At 44.5% G+C, this 24898-nt stretch overlaps 1 protein-coding gene across 1 annotated transcript in view; it reads left to right on the top strand.

Annotated features, from left to right (window-relative positions):
- Positions 1 to 24898, top strand: part of ZDHHC11 (zinc finger, DHHC-type containing 11) — a 60908-nt gene that overhangs the window by 18323 nt on the left and 17687 nt on the right. Inside the window, exons 5-6 of the mRNA XM_011953149.1 lie at positions 291 to 325; positions 14019 to 14106. Coding sequence (XP_011808539.1) covers positions 291 to 325; positions 14019 to 14106 — 123 coding nt within the window. The remainder of the gene's footprint in view (positions 1 to 290; positions 326 to 14018; positions 14107 to 24898) is intronic.

Genomic DNA, 24898 nt, shown 5'->3' on the forward strand with positions numbered 1-24898 from the left:
TTGCTAGTGGGAGTTAAATGAGGGTTTAAAGTGCCACCACTTTGGAAGGCAGTTTGGCATTTCTTCAAAAGATAAATGTCTATGACCAGAATCCCACTCCCAGTTTCTCATCAGAGAGAAATGAAAATGCGTGCACACGTAAGTGGTAACGAGATCTGAACTCAGGGCCCAAGAGAACTCCAGGTACCATTCCTCAAAACCCACTAATAATAGACTTGACTTTTATGTAAGAATCAGCTGCATGTCGACAACTTCTTTTTTCATGTTACGCATTTTCGTTTACCCCACAGCAAAGAGACGGCGCCCTGGGCTTATCTGGACAGGGGTAAGTTGTCAGCTTCCTGCAGTTGCTTGGTCACTGAAGAATAACTGTATTCTTTTCTTAACTCAAATGACTGGAAAATAATTCACCTATGATGAGACATTTTTGACATCATGGGATGATGCAGTAGAAGATAAAATAGTTTTGTTTAAGGTTGTTAAATTATACCAAATCATCTATCTCGATGTGCTTGTCTTACTTGCAGAAACTACATTCTTCACTCCCTTCTTCATAACTAACATCTAAACTAACGCACAAGAATAAGACCCGCTTATTTATTTCTACATCTCTCCATGAACTCGTGTGTAATTGTGAGTCTGAATGTGTTTCTGATGATCTCTCATAGTGTTTCGTATAAATTGTAAGCTCTGAGAGTCCAACCCGTTCCTGAGTCAAGGTGGTAAATAAATGGGAGCTCTGGGGGCGCCGTGACCCTGGAGCCCCGCCCAGCAGGGCCAGGGTTGGCTTCACAAACAGGGTTTCAGGAAGCGTCTTTGAGCCAGGGTTGTGCGGTGCAGGTCGTTTTATTTGGGAGGCTAAGAGTCAAAGGCCACGCGCTTTTTCCGTCTTCACAGCCTCTTTCTGATGACTTCCCCAAAAGGGTGGAGCAGTTCACACTTCATTCAACCCTGTCACTCTTTTCAGCATGACATACTCACAATATGTTTAGTTTTATTCAAAGAAAATATGTTATATTTTAATATGCATTTCCTTACTACCATTAGGACTGAAGATTTCTTCATGTTTTGACCATTTTACCATTTTTCTGGTGTGAATTAACGTTCAACAGTTGGGTTATTTGGATTATCAAACATAACAGCTCTTTGCATATTAGGAACCCTATGGAATCTTTCACAGTGTAGAGGTTGTGAACTTTTCTGAAGCCAAATTTGTGAAAATTGCCTTTTATCTTGCCTTAAAAAGTCTTCTTTATTCTAAGGTTATACAAATATCCTCCACTACTCTTTGCTAATAGTCCTATTTTTTGTTTGTTACCTTTACATTTTGACTTTTCAGGCCAGATGGCATTTATTTTTGTATTTGGTAGCAGAGGAGCTAAGGTTATTTAATCCCAACAAAGTAACTGTTGGTTTTCACCTCTTGTATTGGATAATGCTCCTCTCCCCTCATACTGAAAGGCCCTTTCCTGGCTCGCTGTGTTTCCCTGAACGCAGGCCAAGGTCTGTGTCTGGATGCTCGTCTCTGTCTCATGGGTCTGTGTCCTGGAGCTGCACCATCTGTTTAAATTATAGAACCTTATTTAGCTACTGTATTTTAATATCTGGCAGGGAAACCTCTGTCTAAAGATTTTTTTTCATTTTTCATTTAGTTTAAACAATTCTTACACATTTGTTTTTAAATATGAGCTTTAAAATCACTCTGTCCAGTTTCAAGAAACATGAAATTCAAACTGGAGTTGCATTAGCCACAGGCCTGCCCTTGGGAGGGGCCTGCATCACAGCCCCCACAGAGAAGCAGCAAAGCGTTTGAATTTCACTTGGGACTATCATGGAACAGTGGTCCTTTAAGTAAAATAGAAAAATGCTTTCTCCGTGATGCATTTTGGACAAGATTAATAGAAACCTAAGGATAACCAGAATTGTAAACTTCCACTCGAAAACCAAAACAAAATGAAAAACAAAAAATTTTAATGATTGCCCAGTCAACGTATATACATTGTAGAAAATTTGGGAATGGCAAAGATTGCCAGGTAGAAATGAAAGTCATGTAGAGTCCCTGACTCACCCTCAGCCACTGTGGGCACCTGGCCTGGTGTCTTCCCGGTCGTCCTTTTGAATGATTTTTCTGTGTACAATGTGCATGAAGTGCTGATGTAGAAATTCTAGTCACCTGGTACAGCTGTTTTGGAGTCTGCTTTTGAACTTCAAATATTGTGAGCTTTGTTCTCTTAAAGGAAAAAGAATGGCTTGTATGGGTATAAATCATCCCGTCTTTGGGATCTGTTACGGTCCCCATTTCTGGAATAGTGTGTTTGATTTTCAGTCCCGTCTGTGCTTTTCCGACAGACTGATGAGCTAACTTCCTGTGGAAAGGGTTAAGATGCTGCAAGTGGGATAAAGACAGTGCAAGTTGACAGGTCCTCTAGATGCCATGGGCACCAAGACACCCATCGCCCACCTTCTGTTGCGGGAACTGTTTGCAGGCCACCTGGTAGTTTGGAACACTTGCCCACATGGACAGCTAACCACTCATAGCCCTGGTCTTTACTGCAAGCCTGGCATCGCCCATCACAGAGTTCCTCCGTATCAGGAAAGACATCTGCATCCCATGGCACTGTGCCAATACCAAAAAAATCCTGTCACTAAGTGCCTGTGGAGAGTGAGGTGTGAAGCACAGTCGGAGTTTAGGGGGAACTTAGGGAAGGGTACACGGTGTCTGCTGCAATGGTAGCTGTCAGGCTGGTTCACAGAGAGCATTTCTTCAAAACAGTCCATCACAGCCCATGTTTCCTCTGCACTGCTTCGGGTGATTCAATGCAGGGTGTGCTCAAGCAGAGCAGACAGGATGCAAACGTGGACACAGCAGGGCCCCACAGGCTTCCCATCTAACTTGAGGGGGGTTCCCATCAGCTTGAGTCCACCAGGTGGCTGGTGTTAGCTTCCCATTTGCCCCAGCAAATTACTACAAATCTACTCATTCAGCACAACACTCCGAGTCAGCTGCGTGGGTCCAGGCCTAGGTAGCCCAGCGGGTCTGTGCCGAGGGCCTTGCAGGGCAGGAGGCGCGGTCGGTGGCCAGAGTGCTCTCTGAGGCTCCTATGGAAGAATCTGCCCCAAGCTCATTCAGGACACAGTGGCAATCACGGCTCTCTCGGGCTTCATGTAGCCCCCCCGAACTTCTGTCAGCACCGGGTGTCGCATCTGCCCCCTGCTTTCAGTCTCTGGGTTCTTCCTTCTCATTCCTCTGTTTTTTGAGGCTCAGGTGATTACGTGGGGCCTGCGTGGATAATCCAGTTCCCTCCTCCTGTCTTAGTGTCCTCTGTCTGCTGCAAGAGATTGCCACGAACGCAGAACACTGTGGACTCCAAGGTGCCACTCTGTCCATTTGCCAATGAACCGGGCTACACCGGCTGAGGACACGCACTGGCTGGGGCACTGGTCTAGGGTGGGGCCCGCACAGTGGCAGGAGGCCCTGCTTTGCAGTGTCCCAAGTGGGAAGGAGTCCTGGTCCTTCACACAGGAAGCTCCTTGTGTTTCCCACTGTGCAGTAACCCGGGAGCACTCACACAGCCTCCCGGGAGCTGCTAGTCTCCAGGTTCTGAGACACGTGGGCCCCAGCAGTGGTGCTTACAGGACACTCTGTGGCCTCCAGTGCTGCCCTGAGCCTCCCACAAAGCTGAGATGTGTTTCTCTCCTTTTGCTTGCCCCACCAGAGTCAAGGCCAGGGACTCCCTGCGGATTTACAGGCGCCCCTGTCTGTTCTCCAGTACTGTTCACCCGGAAGGGGGTTCGACAGCACAGGTAAGTTACGGTCACCAGTGCTGCAACCCGAGGACAGGGCCGTGTGCAGAATGTGTGGTCTGAGGTGCCCCAAGCTGAGGTTAAGGCAGTATTCAGAATGGAAGCACTCTGCGTCCAAGGGTGCTGCTCACATGGGAATGATGGTGGGTGGAGCACAGAAGAGAGATGGAGTGAGAGGCGGGAACGCTTCCCAGCTGTGGGTGAGAGACACAGACGGGTACCAAAGCGGGAGCCCCCAGCACTGGAGCGCCACCGTCAGGCTGCGGTGATGGGCAGATGCCCAGGGCAGTCTCTGAAGTGCCCAGAAGACACAGCGAGGGACAGTGCTGTGATAAAGGATAGAGGGAAATTGTTAGCCGTGTCTGTTCCCTAACAAGAGAGGGAAATTGTTAGCCGTGTCTGTTCCCTAACAAGAGAGGGAAATTGTTAGCCGTGTCTGTTCCCTAACAAGAGAGGGAAATTGTTAGCCAAAAGCGTGTGGTTTTGTGTGTGGTGTGTGGTCACATGTATATGTGTGTGAATGGTGTGTGTGTTACATGGACTCTGTGTCTGTCCTTCACAGGAAAAGACCAGCATGGCTGCCAGCTTTAGGGCCACATATTTCTGTTCCTGCTCTGGGGCTGGCTTCCAGACGTTTCTGCTGGGTCATTATTTATTTTTTAGAGATGGAATCTCACTCTGTCACCCAGCATGGATTGCAGTGGTGGGATAAGGGCTCACTGCAGCCTCTACTTCCTGGGCTCAAGCGATCTTCCCACCTCAGCCTCCTGAGGAGCTCAAAGTCCAGACATGTGCCACCACACCTAGCCAATTTATTTTTTATTTTTTATTTCTTAAGAGGTGGGGTCTCACTGTGTTGTCCAGGCTTGTTTGGAACTTCTAGGCTCAAGTGAGCCCGTGGCCTCAGCCTCCTATAGCACAAGGATTACAGGAGTTAACCACCCCTCCAGGGTGCAGGGGGGTCCTTTTGAGCAGGCTTTGTGAAGCGGCCAGTTTCTGGAGGTTACAGGTGACTTCCCCTTCTCTGTGCGGGCGGGGCCGCCTCACCACACTTCCCCAGGACTTCAGGGAACAGGCTCTTGAGACTTGGAAATGAAAAGGGATCAGCCCATCCTGGAGGAACAGTGATGCTGGTGTCCAAGCCTTGCCCCTTGCCTGCACTTCCAGTGAAGATTTGAAGACACACTCAGTGGAAACGGATCGAGCCCCCAGCCCTCCCTGACCCAGAGTAGGCCACCAAAGTTCCCTCACTCCATGTGGCACACGGGCTCACGGGATTTTCTCTGCCTGCGATCGTCCACGTCGACACCTGCTGCCCGGGTGCAATCGTGAATTCCCTCGGTCTCTCCGCAGCGTCTCGCTGCAGATGATGATTTACAGTCACTCTCGCGTGAAGCCACGTGACGCCTGGTCTGAAGCAGAGAAGATCTGCTCAGCATGAGGTTGAATCCCAAGCCCACATGTCTGTGGGCTACAGGACAATCCTATGAAAACGACACCATTAGTTCATTGTTCACATCAGGGAGAAGAATTCCATCTGAAAATGAGCGTGACTTCACTGGCACCCGCGTCCGTGGCACAGCCCTGTGCTGCGCTCCACAGACCTGCAGTCTATCGCCTCCCCTCGGAGTGGGCCTGCGGCTGCAGACACCATTGTCCAAAGAAGACACACTGAGTAAATGAATGGAACAAACTGGAAACTCCATCACAGACCTCCTATTAAGAGGGGAAAACTTCAACATTTCTATAAAAATCATAGACTATCTTTGTGATGTTTTAGGCCATGTTTTCTTTGATATACACCAAAAACACTATTTCAGAAAAAAAGATAAATTTGACTTTAAACATTTAAAATTATTTTTTCAATTGTACCATTAAGAGAATGAAAATATAAGCCACAGACCAAAATTAAGTATTTGCAAGTCATATACTTGTATCCGGAATATTTGAAGAATCGCAAAAACTCAACAAGAAAGCAGCTCAGTTTTTAAGTGGGCAAAAGAGTTGAGCAAACTCTTCACCAAGGCAACAATATTGATGAGAAATAAAGCACACAAAATAGTGTGTAACATCATTTGACATCAGGGAATCACAAGCTAAAACCACAGTAAGATACTGCTGCACCCCTATTAGAATGGCTACAAGAAAAACGAGTAACAATACCACCAGGCACAGTGGTTCACACCTGAAATCCCAGAGCTTTGGGTGGCCCATGAGGCAGGAGGATGCCTTCAGGCCTGGAGATAGAGACAAGTCTGGGCAACATAGCAAGACCCTGTCTCTTAAAAAAAATAATAATTAAAAAGAAGATGATCAATATCAAGTGCTGGTGAAGACATCAGAGAATTGGAAGTCTCATCCATTCCTCGTGGGGATGAAAGATGATGCCACATCGGCAGGCACTCTGGCAAAGCCTCAGATGCGGAGCATATATTATCATGTGACCCAGCACTCCCACTCCCAGGTTCTTACCCAAGAGCACGGAAAGCAGCATGTGTGCACATGTAGCAGGTGTTTTTCTTTGCTAGAGCTTCCACAAGCAGGAACCACACATGGGGTGTTGGAACAAGAAATGTATTTTCTCACATATCTGAGGCTGGAAGTCCCAGGGCACAGTGTCTGCAGGGTTGGTGTCTGCCAAGGCCTCTCTCCTTGCCTTGTTCACGGCCACCTGTTCTCTGTCCTCCCACAGTCTTCCTCTATTTGTGTCTCTGTCATAATCTCCCCTTCTTAAAAGGACACCAGTCACTCTGGATAGGGCTCACCCTAGTAGCCTCATCTAACGTCAGTTACCTCTTTCAAGACCCTGTCTCCTCATACAGTCACATTCTAGGTCACTGGGTGTCAGGATGTCAACCTATGAATTTGGAGGAGGATATAGTTCAGCCCATAATACAAGGATTGGGAGGAAGGGTGCTGTGCCACCACTGAGATCTTATTCCATGATCCAGGCATCCTTGAAGTAGTGTTACTCAGAACTGACTAGTAATGAACTTGAATTTAAGAGTAAGCTCAACGTCAGCAAGGTCTTTGTTCATCCTGTGAATTTTGCTTCACTTCCCCATAGGAAGCAGAAGATGAACCAAGTCCATCTTCACTTGGGTAAGTTCATAAGCTTAACGGGAATGTTTTATCAGTAACATAGTTGTACACTCGTCTGGTTGGCCTCACAAACACGGTTTCCAAAAGCATCTTTGAGCCAGTGTTGTGCTGTGTAGGTCATTTTATTTTGGAGGCTCAAAGTCAAAGGTCATGTGCATTTTCAATCTTCACAGACTCTGTATGGTGACTGTCTCTAAAGGTTGGCACAGTTCACCCTTCCTTCAACTCTTGTCACTTTATCAGCCTGAGATACTAAGAGTATGTTTAGTTTTATTCCAATAAAATGTGGTATTTCAATTGCATCTCTTTACTACCATTAAGACAACATTTTTTCGTGTTTTGACCATTTTACAGTTTTTCCTGTGTGAATTAACATTCAACTGTTGGATTGTTTGGATTATCAAATGTAGTAACTCTTTGCATATTAGGAACCCTATGGGATCTTTCACCATGTAGAGGTTGTAAACTTTTCTAACGCCAAATTTGTTAACATTTCCTTTTGTCTTGCTTTAAAAAGCTTCATTACTCTAAGGTTATATAAATATGCTTAGACATTCTTTGCTTATATAGTTATAATTTTTATTTTTATTTTATTTCAATAGTTTTGGGGAACAAGGTGTTCGGTTGCATGGAAAAGATTTTCAGTGTTGATTTCTGAGATTTTGGTGCACCCACCACCTGATCAGTGTACACTGTACCCAAAGTGTAGTCTTTTATCTGTCACCCTCCACCCACCGTTTCCCCTGAGTTCCAAAAGCCCATTAAATCGTTCTGACGCCTTTGCATCCTCATAGCTTGGCTCCCTCTTATAAGTGAGATAGTATGATGTTTGGATTTTCATTCTTAAGTTACTTACACTGGGAATAATGGGCTGCAACTCCATCCAGGTTGTGTGAGTGCCAATATTTCATTCTTTTTTATGGCTGAGTAGTATTCCGTGGTATGTACCTATATAGAGATCACAAATATATATCACATTTTCTTTATCTACTGATTTATTTTAGGCTGGTTTCATGTTTTGCAATTACAGACTATGCTGCTATAAACATGTGAGTGCTAGTATCTTTTTCATAAGGTAACTTATTTTCTTCTGGGTAGATAGCCAGTAGTGGGATTGCTGGATCAAATGATAGTTCTGCCTTTAGTTCTTTACAGATTCTACATACTGTTTTTTATAGTGGTTGTAACAGTTTACGTTCCCACTGGCAGTGTAAAAGTGTTCCCTTTTCACCACATCCATGCCAACATGTGTTATTTCTTTATTTTTAAAATTATGGCCATTCTTCCAGGAATAAAAAGTGGTATTGCATTGTGGATTTTATTTGCATTTCCCTGATAATTAGTGATGTTGAGCATTTTTTCATATGTGTTGGCCATTTGTATATCTTCTTTTGAGAATTTTCTCTTCATGAACTTTGCCCACTTTTTGATGGGATTTTTTTTTTTTTTTTTTTGAGACGGTCTCACTCTGTCATCCAAGCTGGAGTGCAGTGGCACGATCATGGCTCACTGAAGCCTCCACCTCCCAGGTTCAAGCAATTCTCCTGCCTCAGGCTCCCAAGTAGCTGGGATTGCAGGCGCCCACCAGCACACCCAGCTAATTTTTGTATTGTTAGTAGAGGCGGGGCTTCGCCATGTTGGCAAGGCTGGTCTTGAACTCTTGATTTCAAGTGATCCACCCCCCTTAGCCTCCCAAAGGACTGGGTTTACAGTCATGAGCCACCACGCCCAACTGGATGATTTGTTTTTTTCTTGCAGATTTGTTTAAGTTCATTTTTGATTCTGGATATTAGTCCTTCGTCAGATGTATAGATTCAGAATATTTTCTTCCTTTCTGGGATCTTGCTTACTCTGCTTATTATTTCTTTTGCTGTGCTGAAGTTTTTTAGTTTAAAATAAAATTAAGATAAATTGCATCTATATATCTTTGTTCTTGTTGCATTTGCTTTTGGATTCTTAGTCATGAGATCTTTGCCTAAGTTAATGCCTACAAAAGTTTTTCTGATGATATCTTGTAGATTTTTTAATGCTTTCAGGTCTTAGATTTAAGTCTTTGATCCATCCTCAGTTGATATTTGTAAAAGATGCGAGGTGGGGATCCAGCTTCACTCTTCTACATGTAGCTTGTGAATTATCCCAGTACCATATGTTGAATAGGGTGTCCTTTCCCCACTTGATATTTTTTTGTTTGCTGAAAATCAATTGGCAGTAAGTATTTGGCTTTATTTATGGGTTCTCTATTCTGTTCCATTGATCTATATGAGCCTATTTCTATATTAGTAACATGCTGTTTTGGTAACTCTAGTTTTGTAGTATAGTTTGAATTCAGGCAATGTGATGCCTCCCAAAATCATAAAGAACAAATGATTTAGCCTCCCAAAGAACTGGGTTTAAAGTCCTTTGGGATTTGTTCTTTTTGATTAGTGTTGCTTGTCTTTGTGGTGTCTTTTTTGGTTCCATATGAATTTTAGGATTGTTTTTTCTAGTTCTGTGAAGAATGATGATTGTATTTTGATGGGACTTGCATTAAATTTGTAGATCGCTTTTGGCAGTATGGTCATTTTCACAATACTAATTCTACCCATCCACGAGCCTGGGATGTGTTTCCATTTATTTGCGTTTTCTATGATTTCTTTCAGCAGGCTTTTGTAGTTTCCTTGTCGGGATCTTCCACCTTTTGGGTTAGGTATATTCCTAAGTTTTTGTTTTGTTTTGTTTTGTTTTTTCTTTTTTCAGCTGTTGCAAAAGGAGTTGACTTCTTCATTTGATTCTCAGCTTGCTCATTGTTGGCACATAACAATGTTATTGATTTTTGTCCATTGATTTTGTATCCTGAAATTTTACTGAATTCGTTTATTAGATTTAGGAGCTTTCTGGATAAGTCTTTAGAGTTTTCGAGGTATACAACAATATCGTCAGTGAACAGGGACAGTTTGACTTCCTGTTTTCTAATTTGGATGCTCTTTCTTTCTCTTGTCTGATTGCTCTGGCTAGGCCTTCCAGTTCTATGTCAAAAAGAAGTGGTGAAAGTGGGCATCCTTGTCTTATTCCGGTTCTGAGGGGCAATGCTTTCAACTTTTCCTCATTCAGTATAACGTTGGCTGTGGGTTTGTCATAGAGGACTTTTATAACCTTGAGGTATGTCCATTCTGTGTTGATTTTGATGAGTGTTCTATTTATAAAGGGTGGCAGATTTTGTCAAATGCTTTTTCTACATCTATTGAGATGATCTATGATTTTTTAAAAATTCTGTTTATTTGAGGTATCACATTTATTGACTTGCATATGTTAAGCCACTCCTGCATACCTGGTATGAAACCCACTTGATGATGGTGTATTATCTTTTTGATATGCTGTTTGATTCAGTTAGCTAGTATTTTGTTGAGGATTTTTGCATCTATATTCATGAGGGATATTGGTCTGTAGTTTTGTCTTTTTGTTATGTCCTTTTCTGATTTAAGGTGAAACTGGCTTCATAGAATGATTTACGGAGGATTCCCTCTTTATCTTTTGGAATAGTTTCCATAAGATTGCCACCAGTCTTTCTTTGGATGCCTGATAGAATTCAGCTGTGAATACATCATGGACATCTTAGTTGGCAATTTTTTTATTACTGTTTCAATCTTACTACTAGTTATTAATCTGTTAAGAGTTTCTATTTCTTCCTGATTTAATCTAGGTGCGTTTTATTTTCAGGGATTTACCATCCCCTCTAGATTTTCTAGTTTGCATGCATAAAGATGTTCATATTGGCCTTAAATAAGATCTTTTGTATTCCTGTGGTATCAGTTGTACTACCTGTCATTTCATTTCTAATTGAGCTTATTTGGATCTTTTCTCTTCTTTTCTTGGTTGATCTTGCTAATGGTCTAAGAATTTTGTTTGTCTTTTCAGAAAACCAACTTTTTAATTTTCTTTTGTAGTTTTTGTGTTTGTTTTTTTTTTGAATTTCATTCAGTTCTGCTCTGATGTTTGTTATTACTTTTCTTCTGCTGGGTTTGGGTTTGATTTGTTCTTGTTTCTCTGGTTACTTCAGGTGTGACCTTAGATTATCTATATGTGCTCTTTCAGTGTTTTTGATATGGCCATGTAGTGCTGTGAACATTCCTTTTAGCATCACTTTTACTGTGTCCTAGAGGTTTTCATAAGTTGTGTCACAGTTATCATTGAGTTTGAAGAATTTTTAAATTTCCCTCTTGATTTCATTGTCAACTCAAAGATCATTCAGAAGCAGTTATTTAATTTCTACATATTTGTGTAATTTTGCAGGTTCCTTTTGGAGTTAATTACCAGTTTTATTCCCCTGTGGTCTGAAAAGATACTTGATGTAATTTTGATTTTCTTAAATTCATTGAAACTTGTTTTGTGGCCTATCATATGATGTGTCTTGGAGAATGTTCCATGTACTGATGAAAAGAATGTACATTCTGCAGTTGTTGGTAGAACGTTCTGTAAATATCTGTCAAGTCCTTTTGTTCTAGGGTATAGTTTAAATTCATTGTTTCTTTGCTCACTTTCTGTCTTGATGACCTGTCTAGTGCTATCAGTGGAGTATCGAGTCCATCACTGTAATTGTGTTTTCATCTGTCTCATTTCTTATATACAGTAATAATTGTTTTATAAATTTGGGAGGTCCCTCATTAGGTGCATATATGTTTAGGATTGTGATATTTTCCTTTTGGAGGCATTCTTTTGTTATTGTATAATGTTGCTCTTTGTTTTTCTTAACTGTTGTGGCTTTAAAGTCTGTTGAGTCTGGTATCAGAATAGTTCTGCCTGTCTGCTGTTGGTTCCATTTGTTTGGCATATCTTTTCCACCCCTTCACCTTAAGTTTATTTCAGTCCTTATACATTAGGTGCGTCCCTTGAAGACAGCAGATACTTGGTTGATGGATTTTTCTCCATTCTTCCCCTCTGTATTTTTCAGTTGGTGCTTTTAGGCCATTTAGATTCAATGTTAGCATTTGGATGTGAGATACTGTTTTATTGATCATGCTACTTGTTGCCTGAATACCTTGGTTTCTTTCTTTGCATTTCTGTTTTCTCAGTCCTGTGAGATTTATGCTTTAAGGAGGTTCTATTTTGGTGTATTTTGAGGTTTTAAGATTTGGAACTCCTTTTAGCATATATTGTAGGACTGACTTGGTAGTGGATAGTTGTCTCAGCATGTGTTTTTCTGAAACAGACATTGTCTTGACTTCATTTAGGAAAGTTAGTTTTGCTGAATATAAAATTATTGGCTGTTAATTATTTTGTTTGAAGAGGCTAGAGATAGGACCCCAATCCCTTCTAGTGTGCAGAGTTTCTGCTGAGAAATCTGCTGCTAATATGACAGGTTTTCCTTTAGAGGTTACCTTATGCTTTTGCATCACAGCTCTTAAGATTCTTTCATTTGTCTAGACTTTAGATAACCTGATGACTGTGTGCCTTGGTGATGATCTTTTTGCAATGAATTTCCCAAGCATTCTTTGAGCTTCTTGTCTTTGGATGTCTAGAACTCGTGCAAGGCCAGGGAAGGTTTCCTTGATTAGTTCCTGAAATAAGTTTTGCAAACTTCTAGATTTCTCTTCTTCCTCAGGAACACTAACTATTTTTAGGTTTGGCTGCTTAACATAATCCCTACGTTTTTGGAGGCTTTGTCTTTTTTAAATTGTTATTATTTTTTTCCTCTTTGTCTGCCTGTGTTCATTAAAAAACCTTGTCTTTGAGTTCTAAAGTTCTTTCTTCTACTTGTTGGATCCTGCTGTTGAAAGTTTCCAGTGCATTTTGTATTTCTCTTTGTGTGTCTTTCATTCCAGAAGTTGTGACTATGTTTTCCTTAGGATCTCTATTGCCCTGGAGCATTATGCATTTACATCCTGTATTGATTTTTAAATTTCTTTAAGTTGGTTATCACCTTTCTTTGGTATTTCCTTGAGTAGCTTAACAATCAGCCTTCTGAATTCTTTCCGGCAATTCTGATTTTCTTCTTAGTTTGGACCTATTGCTGGGGAGCTAGTGAGGGTGTACTAGAACCCTGTTTCATCATATTACCAGGATTACTTGTCTGATTCCTCCTCATGTGTGTAGATTATTTCAGTGGGAAAATCTGGAACTCAAGGGCTACTGGTCAGATTCTTTAGTCCCATGGGGTGGTCCCCCATGGGTCTAAAGAGGGTGGTGATTTCTGCACTCCCCCTTCCCCTAGAGATGGAGCTTCCTGCAAACCAGACAGCAGTGATTGCTATTGTTCTTCTGGGTCTCTCCACCCAGCAGGGCTACCAGGCTGGTGCTGGGGAATGTCTGCACAGAGTTCTGTGATGTGGTCCGTCCTCAGGTCTCCCAGCTGTGGATGCCAGCACCTGCCCCGGTGGAGGTGACGGGACTGAAGTGGACTCTGTAGGGGTCCTCGGCTGTTGACAAGTTTACTGTGGTGACTTTCTCAGAGGCTGGTTATTCTAGCAGTGAAGTTGTCACATGGACAGACTCAGGACCTCTGGTTATCCAGGATGTTGCAGGAGGTGGAATAAGCTCTTGTTTTCTCCTTCCTAGGAGCAAGGTTATTCTGTCATAAGTTGCTGTCATGTCCTGAGCTAGTTGGCCTCCAACTGGGAGGTGGCACTTTCGAGAGAGCAGCAGAGTTGTCACTTCTCCTGTGGAATTTGCTGTGGCCTATGGCGTCTTCCAAAGGCTATGTGACATTTTTTGTTTTATTCTCGTGTGCTGCTGTGGTGGTTCCTGGGGTGAGAGTCCACAGTATGAGTCTCCACATGCTGTTCTGTTTGTCCACGTGGGTACTGCACATCAGCCCTGACTCCCATCTGCCATCACCCTTCAGAACCTGTCTTAGGTACAGGTGTAGGGCAGGTCTGACACGGTGGGTTTAAGCACAGCTTTGCAATTGTCCCAGTGGCAAAGAGTCATGGTCCTTTACATGACAAGCTCCTTACATTTGCCACTGTGCATAACTCGGGAGCACTCAGACACCCTCCCGGGAGCTGCTGATCACCACGTTTCTGAGACACATGCGCCCCCCAGCAGTGGTGCTGACAGGATGCTCTGCAGCCTCCAGTGCTGCCCTGAGCCCGCCACAAAGCTGAGATGAGTTTCTCTCCGCCTTCCTGTCCCACCAGAGCCAAGGTCAAGAGCTGCCTGCTGATTTACAAGAGCCCATGTCACTTCTGCACTTCAGTAAACCCGGACGGGGACTCGTCGGCAAAGGTAAGTTGAGTGTTCTACAGCAGCAGGATAACGACATGCCAAACACACAGCTCAGCACCACATGGAAAACCAATGCAAAATCCATCACATACCTCATATTAAGAGAGGGAATCCTTAACATTCCTGCAAGAATCATAGAATATCTTCAGAGTCTTGTGTTAGGCAAACTTTTCTTTGATAGATACCGAAAATACTATTTCACTAAAACAGGATACATTTGATTTTAAGCATTTAAAATGATTTCTTCAGTTGTCACCAGTAAAGGAATGAAAATATAAGCCACAGACTAAAATATATGTGCAAGTCATACGCTTTTGTACAGAATATTTGAAGAATCGTGAAAACTCAATAATACACAACAGCTCAGTTTTTAAACGGGTGAAAGATTCGAACACTCTTCACCAAGGCAAACATATCCATGAGAAATAAATTATACAAAATGGTGTTCAGCATCATTTTCCACTAGGGAACCACCAGCTAAAACCACACTGAGATACTGCTGCACCCCATTAGAATAGATGCAAGAAAACAGATTAATGATATCATCCAGGCACAAGGCTTCACACCTAAAATCCCAGAGCTTTGGGTGGCCCATGAGTCAGGAGGATCCCTTGAATCCAAGAGTTTGAGACCAGTCTGGGCAACATAGCAAGACCCTGCCTCTGAAAAATATAATAAAAAATCATGATAAGTACCAAGTGTTGGTGAAGACATCGGAGAACTGAAAGTCATCGCATCCGTTGCTCATGGGGATGAAAGATGATGCCACATTGGCAAGCAGTTTGGCAAAGCTTCAGACGCTGAGCATATACTTACCATGTGACCCAGCACTCCCACTCCCAGGTTGTTACTTAAGAGCACTGAAAACAGTATGTGTGTGCACATGTAGCAGGTGTTTTTCTTTACTAGAGCTTCCACAAGCAGGAACCACACATGGGATGTTGGAACAAGAAATGTATTTTCTGACATATCTGGAGGCTGGAAGTCCTAGAGCACAGTGTCTGCAGGGTTCGCTTCTCCCGAGGCCTCTCTCCATGCCTTGTAATCAGCCACCTGTTCTCTGTGTCCTCCCACAGTCTTTTTTCTGTTTGTGTCTCTGTCATAATCTCCCCTTCATAAAATAAGACCAGTCACTCTGGATTAGAGCTCACCCTAATAGCCTCATCTAACATCACTTACCTCTTTCAAGACCCTATTTCCACATACAGTCACATTCTAGGTCACTGGGTGTCAGGGTGTCCACGTACGAATTTGGAGGAGGATAGGGTTCAGCCCCCCTCACTAATACAAGCATTGGGAGGTGGGGTGCTGTACCACCACTGAGATCATATTCCGTGATCGAGGCATCCTTGAAGTACCATCACTCAGAACTGACTAGTAATGAACTTGAATTCTAAGAGTAAGCTTAACCTCAACAACGTATTTGTTCATCCTATGCATTTTGCTTCACTTCCCCACAGGAAGCAGATGGTGTCCCGAGTCCATCTTCACTTGGGTGAGTTTGTAAGTTTAATGGGATTATTTTATCTATCGGTAACATAGTTATACACTCGTCTTAACTCAAATTATTTAGGAAAATATGTCATCTATTTAATGTCTTGTCATTAACTGTGACACAGTAGAAAATCAAAACGTTTCACTTAACATTTATATCCATTCATGTAGCTTATTGCACATATCTTACTTGAAAAAACTATAGAATCCTTCATAACTAACATTTGAACTCATGACCAAAAATGAGGCCAAGCATAGTTATTTTCTAAGTCTATCTTTAAACACATGTAATGACTGAGTCTGTATATTTTTTTTAATGTTTCTAATAGTGTTTCGTTGAGAGACAGATCTTGTCATTTCACCTCTAAACATGTCCATTGATGACAGCTCTGACCCAACACGGCACAAATCAAGCCCAGCTACACACAACTTTGTCACCCTCCAAACTACAAAAGCTGAAAGACGAGCCTTACAAAGGTCATGACCCAGTTCTAAGCACACATTTTAACCACTAACCTGTTTCTATGAGGAAATGAAACTGTGTGTGGCCATGACAAGTACAAATTCTTCCTAGAGAACCTCAAGTCAGGATACACTTCCCATAGAACACAGAGTAACAGGAAATCTAGTCATACATGATGGTGAGTAAATTAATCTTTGTTTTCTGTTCCATTTTCCTCTGCATATAATGAACACAGATTAACTTGGTATTTTAAAAGCTACTTTAGACAACATTTCCCAGGGTTTCAGGGTTTGGATACTGCACTCCTACCTTCTAACCTGAGGAACTTTTCATCTGCAGCCATATACTGCAATTTAGAACGAAATGAAATTGAAAGATAAAAGTCATTGACTGAAACCATCCCAGGCGTGCACGCCTACCCCACACACATATACACACATTCACACATGCACATTCATGCACACACACTGACACACAGTCACACACTCACGCTCACACACATACACACACACATGCACTCACACACACACTCACAGTGGCACAGCCTCCTTCCTGCCCTCACATCACGTCCTCGTCCTGACCCTACCTGCTGTACTCCCCCGTTACTGCAGGGAGTCTCAGCTGGTCCCACGGGGGAAGCGCCTACCCAAGCCTGCACAGAACAGCCCCGTCCTCTACTCTGGGCACCCCGCAGGTACAGCTCTCCTGGCCCAGGACCTCTGAGGTCTCTGCCACCATTCCAGTAGGTCATGCTGCTGAGGGGGCCAGATGTCCAAACTAGGGAGGGCCCAGTGGACACAAGCCCAGAGGCAGGGATAGCATCCAGGGAGGGTGTGTGAGGGAGGCTCCTCGTGCTGGGAAGAAGGAGCACCCACACCGCATGGCTCGGAGCTGCTCGGGGTTCCTCTAGAGGCACCTGGGATCCCAGACTACTGAGGTCACCACCTGGCTCCCAGGTCTCCCCCTCACAGATCAGTGCTCCCAGCTGGCCTCATTCTCCCAACTCAGATGCCCTGGGTCATGGAACAGCATGTACTTGGAGAGGATTTATTCCCAACTCATTCTTACAACTGTTCACCACATCGCACACTCATTGCTCCAATGTGTTGCTCCATACTATTTTCCACAGTGGTTGTACAAGTTTCCCTTCCCACCAACAGTGTCAAAGTGTCCCCTTTTCACCACATCCATGCCAACATCTGTTATTCTTTGATTTTTTACATTATGAATATTCTTGCAGGAGTAAGATGGTATTGCATTGAGGTTTTTATTTGCATTCCCCTGGTAATTAGTGATGTTGAGCATTTTTTCATATGTTTGTTGGCCATTTGTGTATCTTCTTTTGAGAATTGTCTATTTGTGTCCTTTGCTCACTTTTCGATGGGATTTTTTTTTTTTTTTTTTTTGAAACAGAGTCTCGCTCTGTTGTGCAGGCTAAAGTGCTGTGGTGTGATCATGATACACTGAAGCCTCTGCCTCTTGAGTTCAAGCGATTCTCCTGTCTCAGCCTCCTGAGTAGCTGGGATTACAGACACCCACCACCACGCCCAGCTAATTTTTATATTATTATGTTTTTTTTGAGATGGAGTCTCGCTCTGTCACCCAGGCTGGAGTGCAGTGGCATGATATTGGCTCACTGCAAGCTGCACCTCCAGGGTTCACACCATTCTCCTGCCTCAGCCTCCCGAGTAACTGGGACTACAGGCGCCCAGCACAACGTCCAGTTAATTTTTTGTATTTTTAGTAGAGAGGGGGTTTCACCGTGTTAGGCCAGGATGGTCTCAATCTTCTGACCTTGTGATTCATCTGCCTCAGCCTCCCAAAGTGCTGAGATTACAGGCGTGAGCCACCGCGCCTGGCCTAATTTTTGTATTTCTGGTAGAGACTGGATTTCACCATGTTGGCCAGGGTGGCCTGGAACTGTTAATCTCAAGTGATCCGCCTATCTCAGCCCCGCAAAGGACCAGGATTACAAGAGTGAGCGACCACACCCTACTGGATGATTTTTTTTTTTTTTCTATCTTGTTTGAGTTCCTTTTTAAATTCTGTATATTAGTCCTTTGTCTGGTATATAGATTGTTAGTATTTTTCTCCAATTCTGTGGGTTGTCTGCTTATTCTGCTGATTATTTCTTTTGCTGTGCACAAGCTTTTTAGTTTAATGAAATCCCATCAATTCATCTTTGTTTTTGTTGCATTTGGTTTTGGATTCTTGGTCATGAACTCTTTGCCTAAGCCAATGTCTAGAAGAGTTTTTGTAATGTTCTTTTGTAGATACTTTTATGGTTTTTTAGGTCTTAGATTTCAGTCTTTGATCCATCTTGAGTTGATTTTTGTATTAAGAAAGAGTTAAGGATCCAGCTTCATTCTTCTGCATGTGGCTTGCGAATTATCCCAGCACCATTTGTTGAATAGAGTGTTGTTTCCCCATTTGATGTTCTTGTTTGCTTTGTTGAAGCTCAACTGGCTGTACGTATTTAGCTTTAGTTCTGGGTTTTCTATTTTGTCCAATTCGTCTATATTCCTATTTATTCCTATTTTTATATCAGTACCGTGCTCTTTTGGTAACTATAGCCTTATAGTATAGTTCAGAATCAGGTAATGTGATGCCTCCAGATTTGTTCTTTTTCATTAGTCTTATTTGGCTATGTGTGGTCTTTATTCATTCCATAAGAATTTTATGTTTTTTTGTTTGTTGTTTTTTGTGGGTTTTTTCTGGTTCTGTGAAGAATGATGATATTTTGATGGGAACTGCATTGAATTTGTAGATTGTTTTTGGCACTATAGTCATTTCACAATACTGATTACCCAACCATGAGCATGGGATGTGTTTCCATTTATTGGTGTTGTCTATGATTTCTTTCAGCAGTGTTTTGTGGTTTTTTTTGTAGCGCTCTTTCACCTCTTGCATTTTGTATTTGTCTTAGTGTGCCTGTCATTTCCAGACATTGTATTTGTTTTTAATTTGTGATCTCTATTTCTCTGGAGTATTTTTTCATCTATAACCTGTACTGATTTTTAAAGTTAAGCTGGTTTTCACCTTTCTCTGGTATCTCCTTGAATAGCTTCATAATCAACCTTCTGAATTCTTTATCTAGCAATTCGGAGATTTTCTTCTTGGTTTGGATCCCTTTCTGGAGTGCTACTGTGGTGTTTTGAGGGAGGTCTAGAAGCTTGTGTTTTCTTGCTACCAGAATTGATTTTCTGATTCCTTGTCATTAGTGTAGATTATTTCAGTGGGAAAATCTGAAACTCAAGCGTTGCTGATCAGAATCTTTAGTCCCAAGCGGTGGTCCCTGATTTCTGCACTCCCCCTTCCCCTAGAGATGGAGCTTCCTGCAAACCAGACAGCAGTGATTGCTATTGTTCTTCGGGGTCTCTCCCCTGAGCAGGGCTACCAGGCTGGTGGTGGGGAATGTCCGCACAGAGGCCTGTGATGTGATCCGTCCTCAGGTCTCCCAGCTGTGGATGCCAGCACCTGCCCTGGTGGAGGCAAAAGGGGCCTAAAGTGGACTCTGTGGGGGTCCTCGGCTGTCGACAGGTTTACTGTGCTGACTTTCTCAGAGGCTGGTTATTCTAGCAGTAAAGTTATCACATGAACAGACTCAGGACCTCTGGTTATCCAGGATGCTGCAGGAGGTGGAATTAGCTCTTGTTTTCTCCTTCCAAGGAGCAGGGTTGTTCTGTCATGAGTTGCTGTCATGTCCCGAGCTGGTTGGCCTCCAGCCGGGAGGTGGCACTTTCGAGAGAGCAGCAAAACTGTCACCTGTCCTGTGGAATCGCAGCAGCCTGCGGCTTCTTTCAAGGCTCTGTGATCTGTTGTTATTTTTCTGGTACAGTCCGGTGGTGGTTCCTGGGTCAAAAGTCCGCAGTGTGAATCTCCATACGCTGTTCTCTCTGTCCTGGTGGGAGCTGCACATCAGCGCTGTCTCCCATCTGCCATCGGCCCTGCACACTTTCACTTGCTTCCCAAAACGGTTGTGTTGTGTGGTGGAGATCAGAAGGGTAGTTCACACCCCTTCAGCAGCAAAGATGCAGTCCTGAATATTGAAACTTCCTGGTTTCCATCCTAAAAGCCTTGGCTGAGCCGCCATCTCCTTGTTTCAGTGCCAGGCGCCACAGGCTTGGAGCTTCTTAGGCTCTGGGAGGAGGCGCAGTGAAATTGAGGTCGTCGTGATGTCGCTCCAGTGTCGCCTTGCACTGTAGTCGCCTGGCTACCTTGCCGTGTCTGGCATCATGGAGAGTGCGGGCAGGGGACCCCTGGCCCTCTTCCTTCTCCTCCTGCCCAAGGGGGAGCAGCAGAGAGCAGAGGGGCTGGAGAGGGTGAATATATTATTCATATTTGTTTACTTCCTTTACATTTTGATTTTTCAGGCCAGTTGGAATTTATTGTTGTATTCAGGGAGATAAGAGATAAGGTGAATTTATCCCAACGAAGTAACTGAGGTGACAATGTGCTAGCAGCCCTCGCTCTCAGCGCCTCCTCGGCCTCGGTGTCCGCTCTGGTGGTGCTTGAGGAGCCCTTCAGCCCGCCACTGCACCGTGGGAGCCCCTCTTTGAGCTGGCTGAGGCCGGAACCTCCTCCCCTTGCTTGTGGGGAGGTGTGGAGGGAGAGGCGCCTGCCGGAACCGGAACCGGGGCTGCCCTGGCAGGCCCGTGTGAGTTCCCGCCGCGCGGGCTTGGCGGGCCCCACACACAGAGCGGCCGGCCGCACCATCTTTAAGAACTGTTGGCCGGGCGCGGTGGCTCAAGCCTGTAATCCCAGCACTTTGGGAGGCCGAGACGGGCGGATCACGAGGTCAGGAGATCGAGACCATCCTGGCTAACACGGTGAAACCCCGTCTCTACTAAAAATACAAAAAACAACCCGGCCAAGGGGCCGGCGCCTGTAGTCCCAGCTACTCGGGAGGCTGAGGCAGGAGAATGGCGTAAACCCGGGAGGCAGAGCTTGCAGTGAGCTGAGATCCGGCCACCACACTCCAGCCCGGGTGACAGAGCAAGACTCCGCCTCAAAAAAAAAAAAAAAAAAAAAAAACTGTTACACTCACCGCAAGAGTTTGCAGCTTCATTCTTGAAGTCAGTGAGACCAAGAACCCACCAATTCCGAACACACAACTGTTGGTTTTCTCCTTGTGTATTAAATATTGCGCCTTTCCCCCTCAAGTTGAAAGGCCCCTTTCATGGTTCACTGTGATTACCTAAACACAGGCACGGGTCTGTGTCTGGATGCTCGTCTCTGTCTCATGGGTCTGTGTCCTGGAGCTGCACCATCTGTTTAAATTATAGAACCTTATTTAGCTACTGTATTTTAATATCCTGCAGGCAAATAAGCCTTTAGAGAGATTATCATTTTTCATTTACTTTCAACAATTCTTACACATATATTTTTCCATATGAGCTTTCAAAAGACTGTCCAGTTCCTAGGCACATGGAATTCAAGTTTCAGTTACGTTAGTTACACATTCTCCATAGGAAGGGGCCCACATCACCAGCCCCCACAGAGAAGCAGCAAAGGTCCCAGAAGCCAGACTCTCCACAATGGCCTTGAAGTGGCGTGCAGCCCCCCGTCCCCAGATGTGCACCAGCCCCAGCCCTCACAGACACCAGCAGGGGCTTGGCCCAAACCTTCCTGGGCAGAAGAGACAGGGCCTCTGTCCCTGGAAAAGTCACCGTCCTTTACTCCACAGCCAGAGGATGAAAGGCCTCCCTGGATCTGGACAAGGCCCTGTTGGTAATTATCACAACTGCAGAGAATTCATGCAGATTTTTGCTTAGTTCAGCGGTCGAGGTGTATGGCTTACTGGGAAAAGGTCGTTCTCTTTCAATGACCCGTTAAGTCTTCTATGAAATTGCTTTTCTTACAAGGGTGATTGGCAGAACTACTGTGTCGATCTGAAGCACTTGAACTTCACTTTGAACTATCGCGTAACTGTGGTCTTTTAAGTAAAATATAAAAATGCTTTATGATGCATTTTGGGCAAGATTAATAGAAGCATAACTATAACCAGAATTGCAAACTTTCTCTCTAAAACCAAAATGAAAAACTAAAATTGTGTAACGATTGCCAAATCAACATATATACATTGTAGAAAATGTGGGAATGGCAAAGATTCCCAGGTAAAAATGAAAGTCACCTGACCCACCTGAAGCCCGTGTGACATGCGTGATGTGGTGTTTTATAAAATTACAGTCACCTTGTAGCTGAGTGTAGCCCAGCTGCACTGACTGAGGGCACAACCTGTCTAAGGCACTGGTCTAGGGCGGGGCTCTCACACTGCAGGAGGCACTGCTTTACAGAATCCAAGTGGGAAGTGGTCCTTTACACCAGAAACTCCTTGTTTCCCACTGTGCAGTAACCCGGGAGCACTCACACAGCCTCCCGGGAGCTGCTAGTCTCCAGGTTCTGAGACACGTGGGCCCCAGCAGTGGTGCTTACAGGACACTCTGTGGCCTCCAGTGCTGCCCTGAGCCCCCAAGAAAGCTGAGATGTGTTTCTCTCCTTTTGCTTGCCCCACCAGAGCCAAGGCCAGGGACTCCCTGCGGATTTACAGGCGCCCCTGTCTGTTCTCCAGTACTGTTCACCCGGAAGGGGATTCGACGGCACAGGTAAGTTACCGTCACCAGTGCTGCAACCTGAGGACAGGGCCGTGTGCAGAATGTGTGGTCTGAGGTGCCCCAAGCTGAGGTTAAGGCAGTATTCAGAATGGAAGCACTCTGCGTCCAAGGGTGCTGCTCACATGGGAATGATGGTGGGTGGAGCACAGAAGAGAGATGGAGTGAGAGGCAGGAACGCTTCCCAGCTGCGGGTGAGAGAGACAGACGGGTACCAAAGCGGGAGCCCCCAGCACTGGAGCGCCACCGTCAGGCTGCGGTGATGGGCAGATGCCCAGGGCAGTCTCTGAAGTGCCCAGACCACACAGCGAGGGACAGTGCTGTGATAAAGGATAGAGGGAAATTGTTAGCCATGGCAGAATCCATGTGCTATGTTTTTAAAATAAAATGCTGAGGAAGGACTGTGTGTAGGAGACAGATGGGAATAGAGATATGTGTGTGGTCACATGTGCAGGTACGTGGGGGTGTGTGGTTATGTGGGTGTGGTTTTGTGTGTGGTGTGTGGTCACGTGTATATGTGTGAATAGTGTGTGTGTGTTACATGGACTCCGTGTCTGTCCTTCACAGGAAAAGACCAGCACAGCTGCTGGCTTTAGGGCCATGTATTTCTGTTCCTGCTCTGGGGCTGGATTCCAGTGGTTTCTGCTGCGTCATTATTTATTTTTTAGAGATGGGATCTCACTCTTGTCACCCAGGATGGATTGTAGTGGTGAGATCAGGGCTCACTGCAGCCTCCTCCTCCCGGACTGAAGTGTTCTTTCTACCTCAGCCTCCCTAGTAGCTGAAACTATAGGCATGTGCCACCACACCCAGCCAGTTTATTTTTTATGTCTTAAGAGATGGGGTCTCACTCTGTTGCCCGGGCTGATTTGGAACTTCTGGTCTCAAGCAAGCCTCTGGCCTCAGCCTCCCATAGCAGTGAGATTACAGACATGAGCCACTGTGCTAGACTGTGGGGAAATCCTTTTCAGCAGGCTTTGTGAGGCGTTCAGCTTCTGGAGATTACAGGTGACTTCCCCTTCTCTGTGCGGGCAGGGCCGCCTCACCACACTTCCCCAGGACTTCAGGGAACAGGCTCTTGAGACTTGGAAATGAAAAGGGATCAGCCTAGCCTGGAGGAACAGCGACACTGGCATCCAAGCCCTGTGCTTTGCCTGCACTTCTAGCGAAAATTGGGAGATACACTCAGTGGAAACCGATCGAGCCCCCAGCCCACCCCCACCCAGAGTAGGCCACCAAAGTTCCCTCACTCCATGTGGCACACGGGCTCACGGGATTTTCTCTGCCTGCGATCGTCCGCGTCGACACCTGCTGCCCGGGTGCAATCGTGAGTTCCCTCGGTCTCTCCGCAGCGTCTCGCTGTAGATGATGATTTACAGTCACACTCCCATGAAGCCACATGACGCCTGGTCTGAAGCAGAGAAGATCCGCTCAGCATGAGGTTGAATCCCAAGCCAGCATCTCCGTGGGCTCCAGGACAATCCTATAAAAACGACTCCCTTCGTTCATTGTTCACCTCAGGGAGGAGAATTCCGTCTGAAAATGAGCGTGACTTCACTGGCACCTGTGTCCGTGGCACAGCCCTGTGCTGCGCTCTACAGACCTGCAGTCCGTCGCCTCCCCTCGGAGTGGGCCTGCGGCTGCAGACAGTGTTGTCCAAAGAAGACAGCCTGAGTAGATGAATGGAACAAACTGGAAACTCCAGAAACAAGCCCTTTACATTTCTGGTGTTTGGCTTAAATGGAAGGTGCCAAGGCAGGGCAATGGAGAGAAATAGAAGCATTTCTAATGAATATGCTACAGCAGCTTGATAACCACATGCCAAACACACACACACACAGCTCAGTACCATGTAGAAAGCAATGCAGAATCCATCACAGACCTCATATTTAGAAGGAAAACTTTAACATCCCTAGAAAACTCATAGAATATGTTTTTTTAGCACTAAGTATACAGTCGACCTCTTAAATTGGCTAAGAGCACAAAATGTAACAGGCAGAAGGTCTGTTTCAAATAAATTGAAAAGCTACGTGTTTTTAAAATGTGTTTTTAAAATTTTCCCAAGTGAGATGTATACACACTCACAAAAATAGTGTGTGAAGGAAAGCTGTCATACAGGAGTTGTGTCCTGAATTCTTCAAGGAAACAGGAAATAGGAGTTAATTGAGTCGGCAACACATTAATTGTTGAAATAGGAATGAATAGAGTCGGCAACACATTAATA

The sequence above is a fragment of the Colobus angolensis genome, unplaced genomic scaffold, assembly GCF_000951035.1.
Source record: "Colobus angolensis palliatus isolate OR3802 unplaced genomic scaffold, Cang.pa_1.0 Scaffold358, whole genome shotgun sequence".
Taxonomy (NCBI): Eukaryota; Metazoa; Chordata; class Mammalia; order Primates; family Cercopithecidae; genus Colobus; species Colobus angolensis.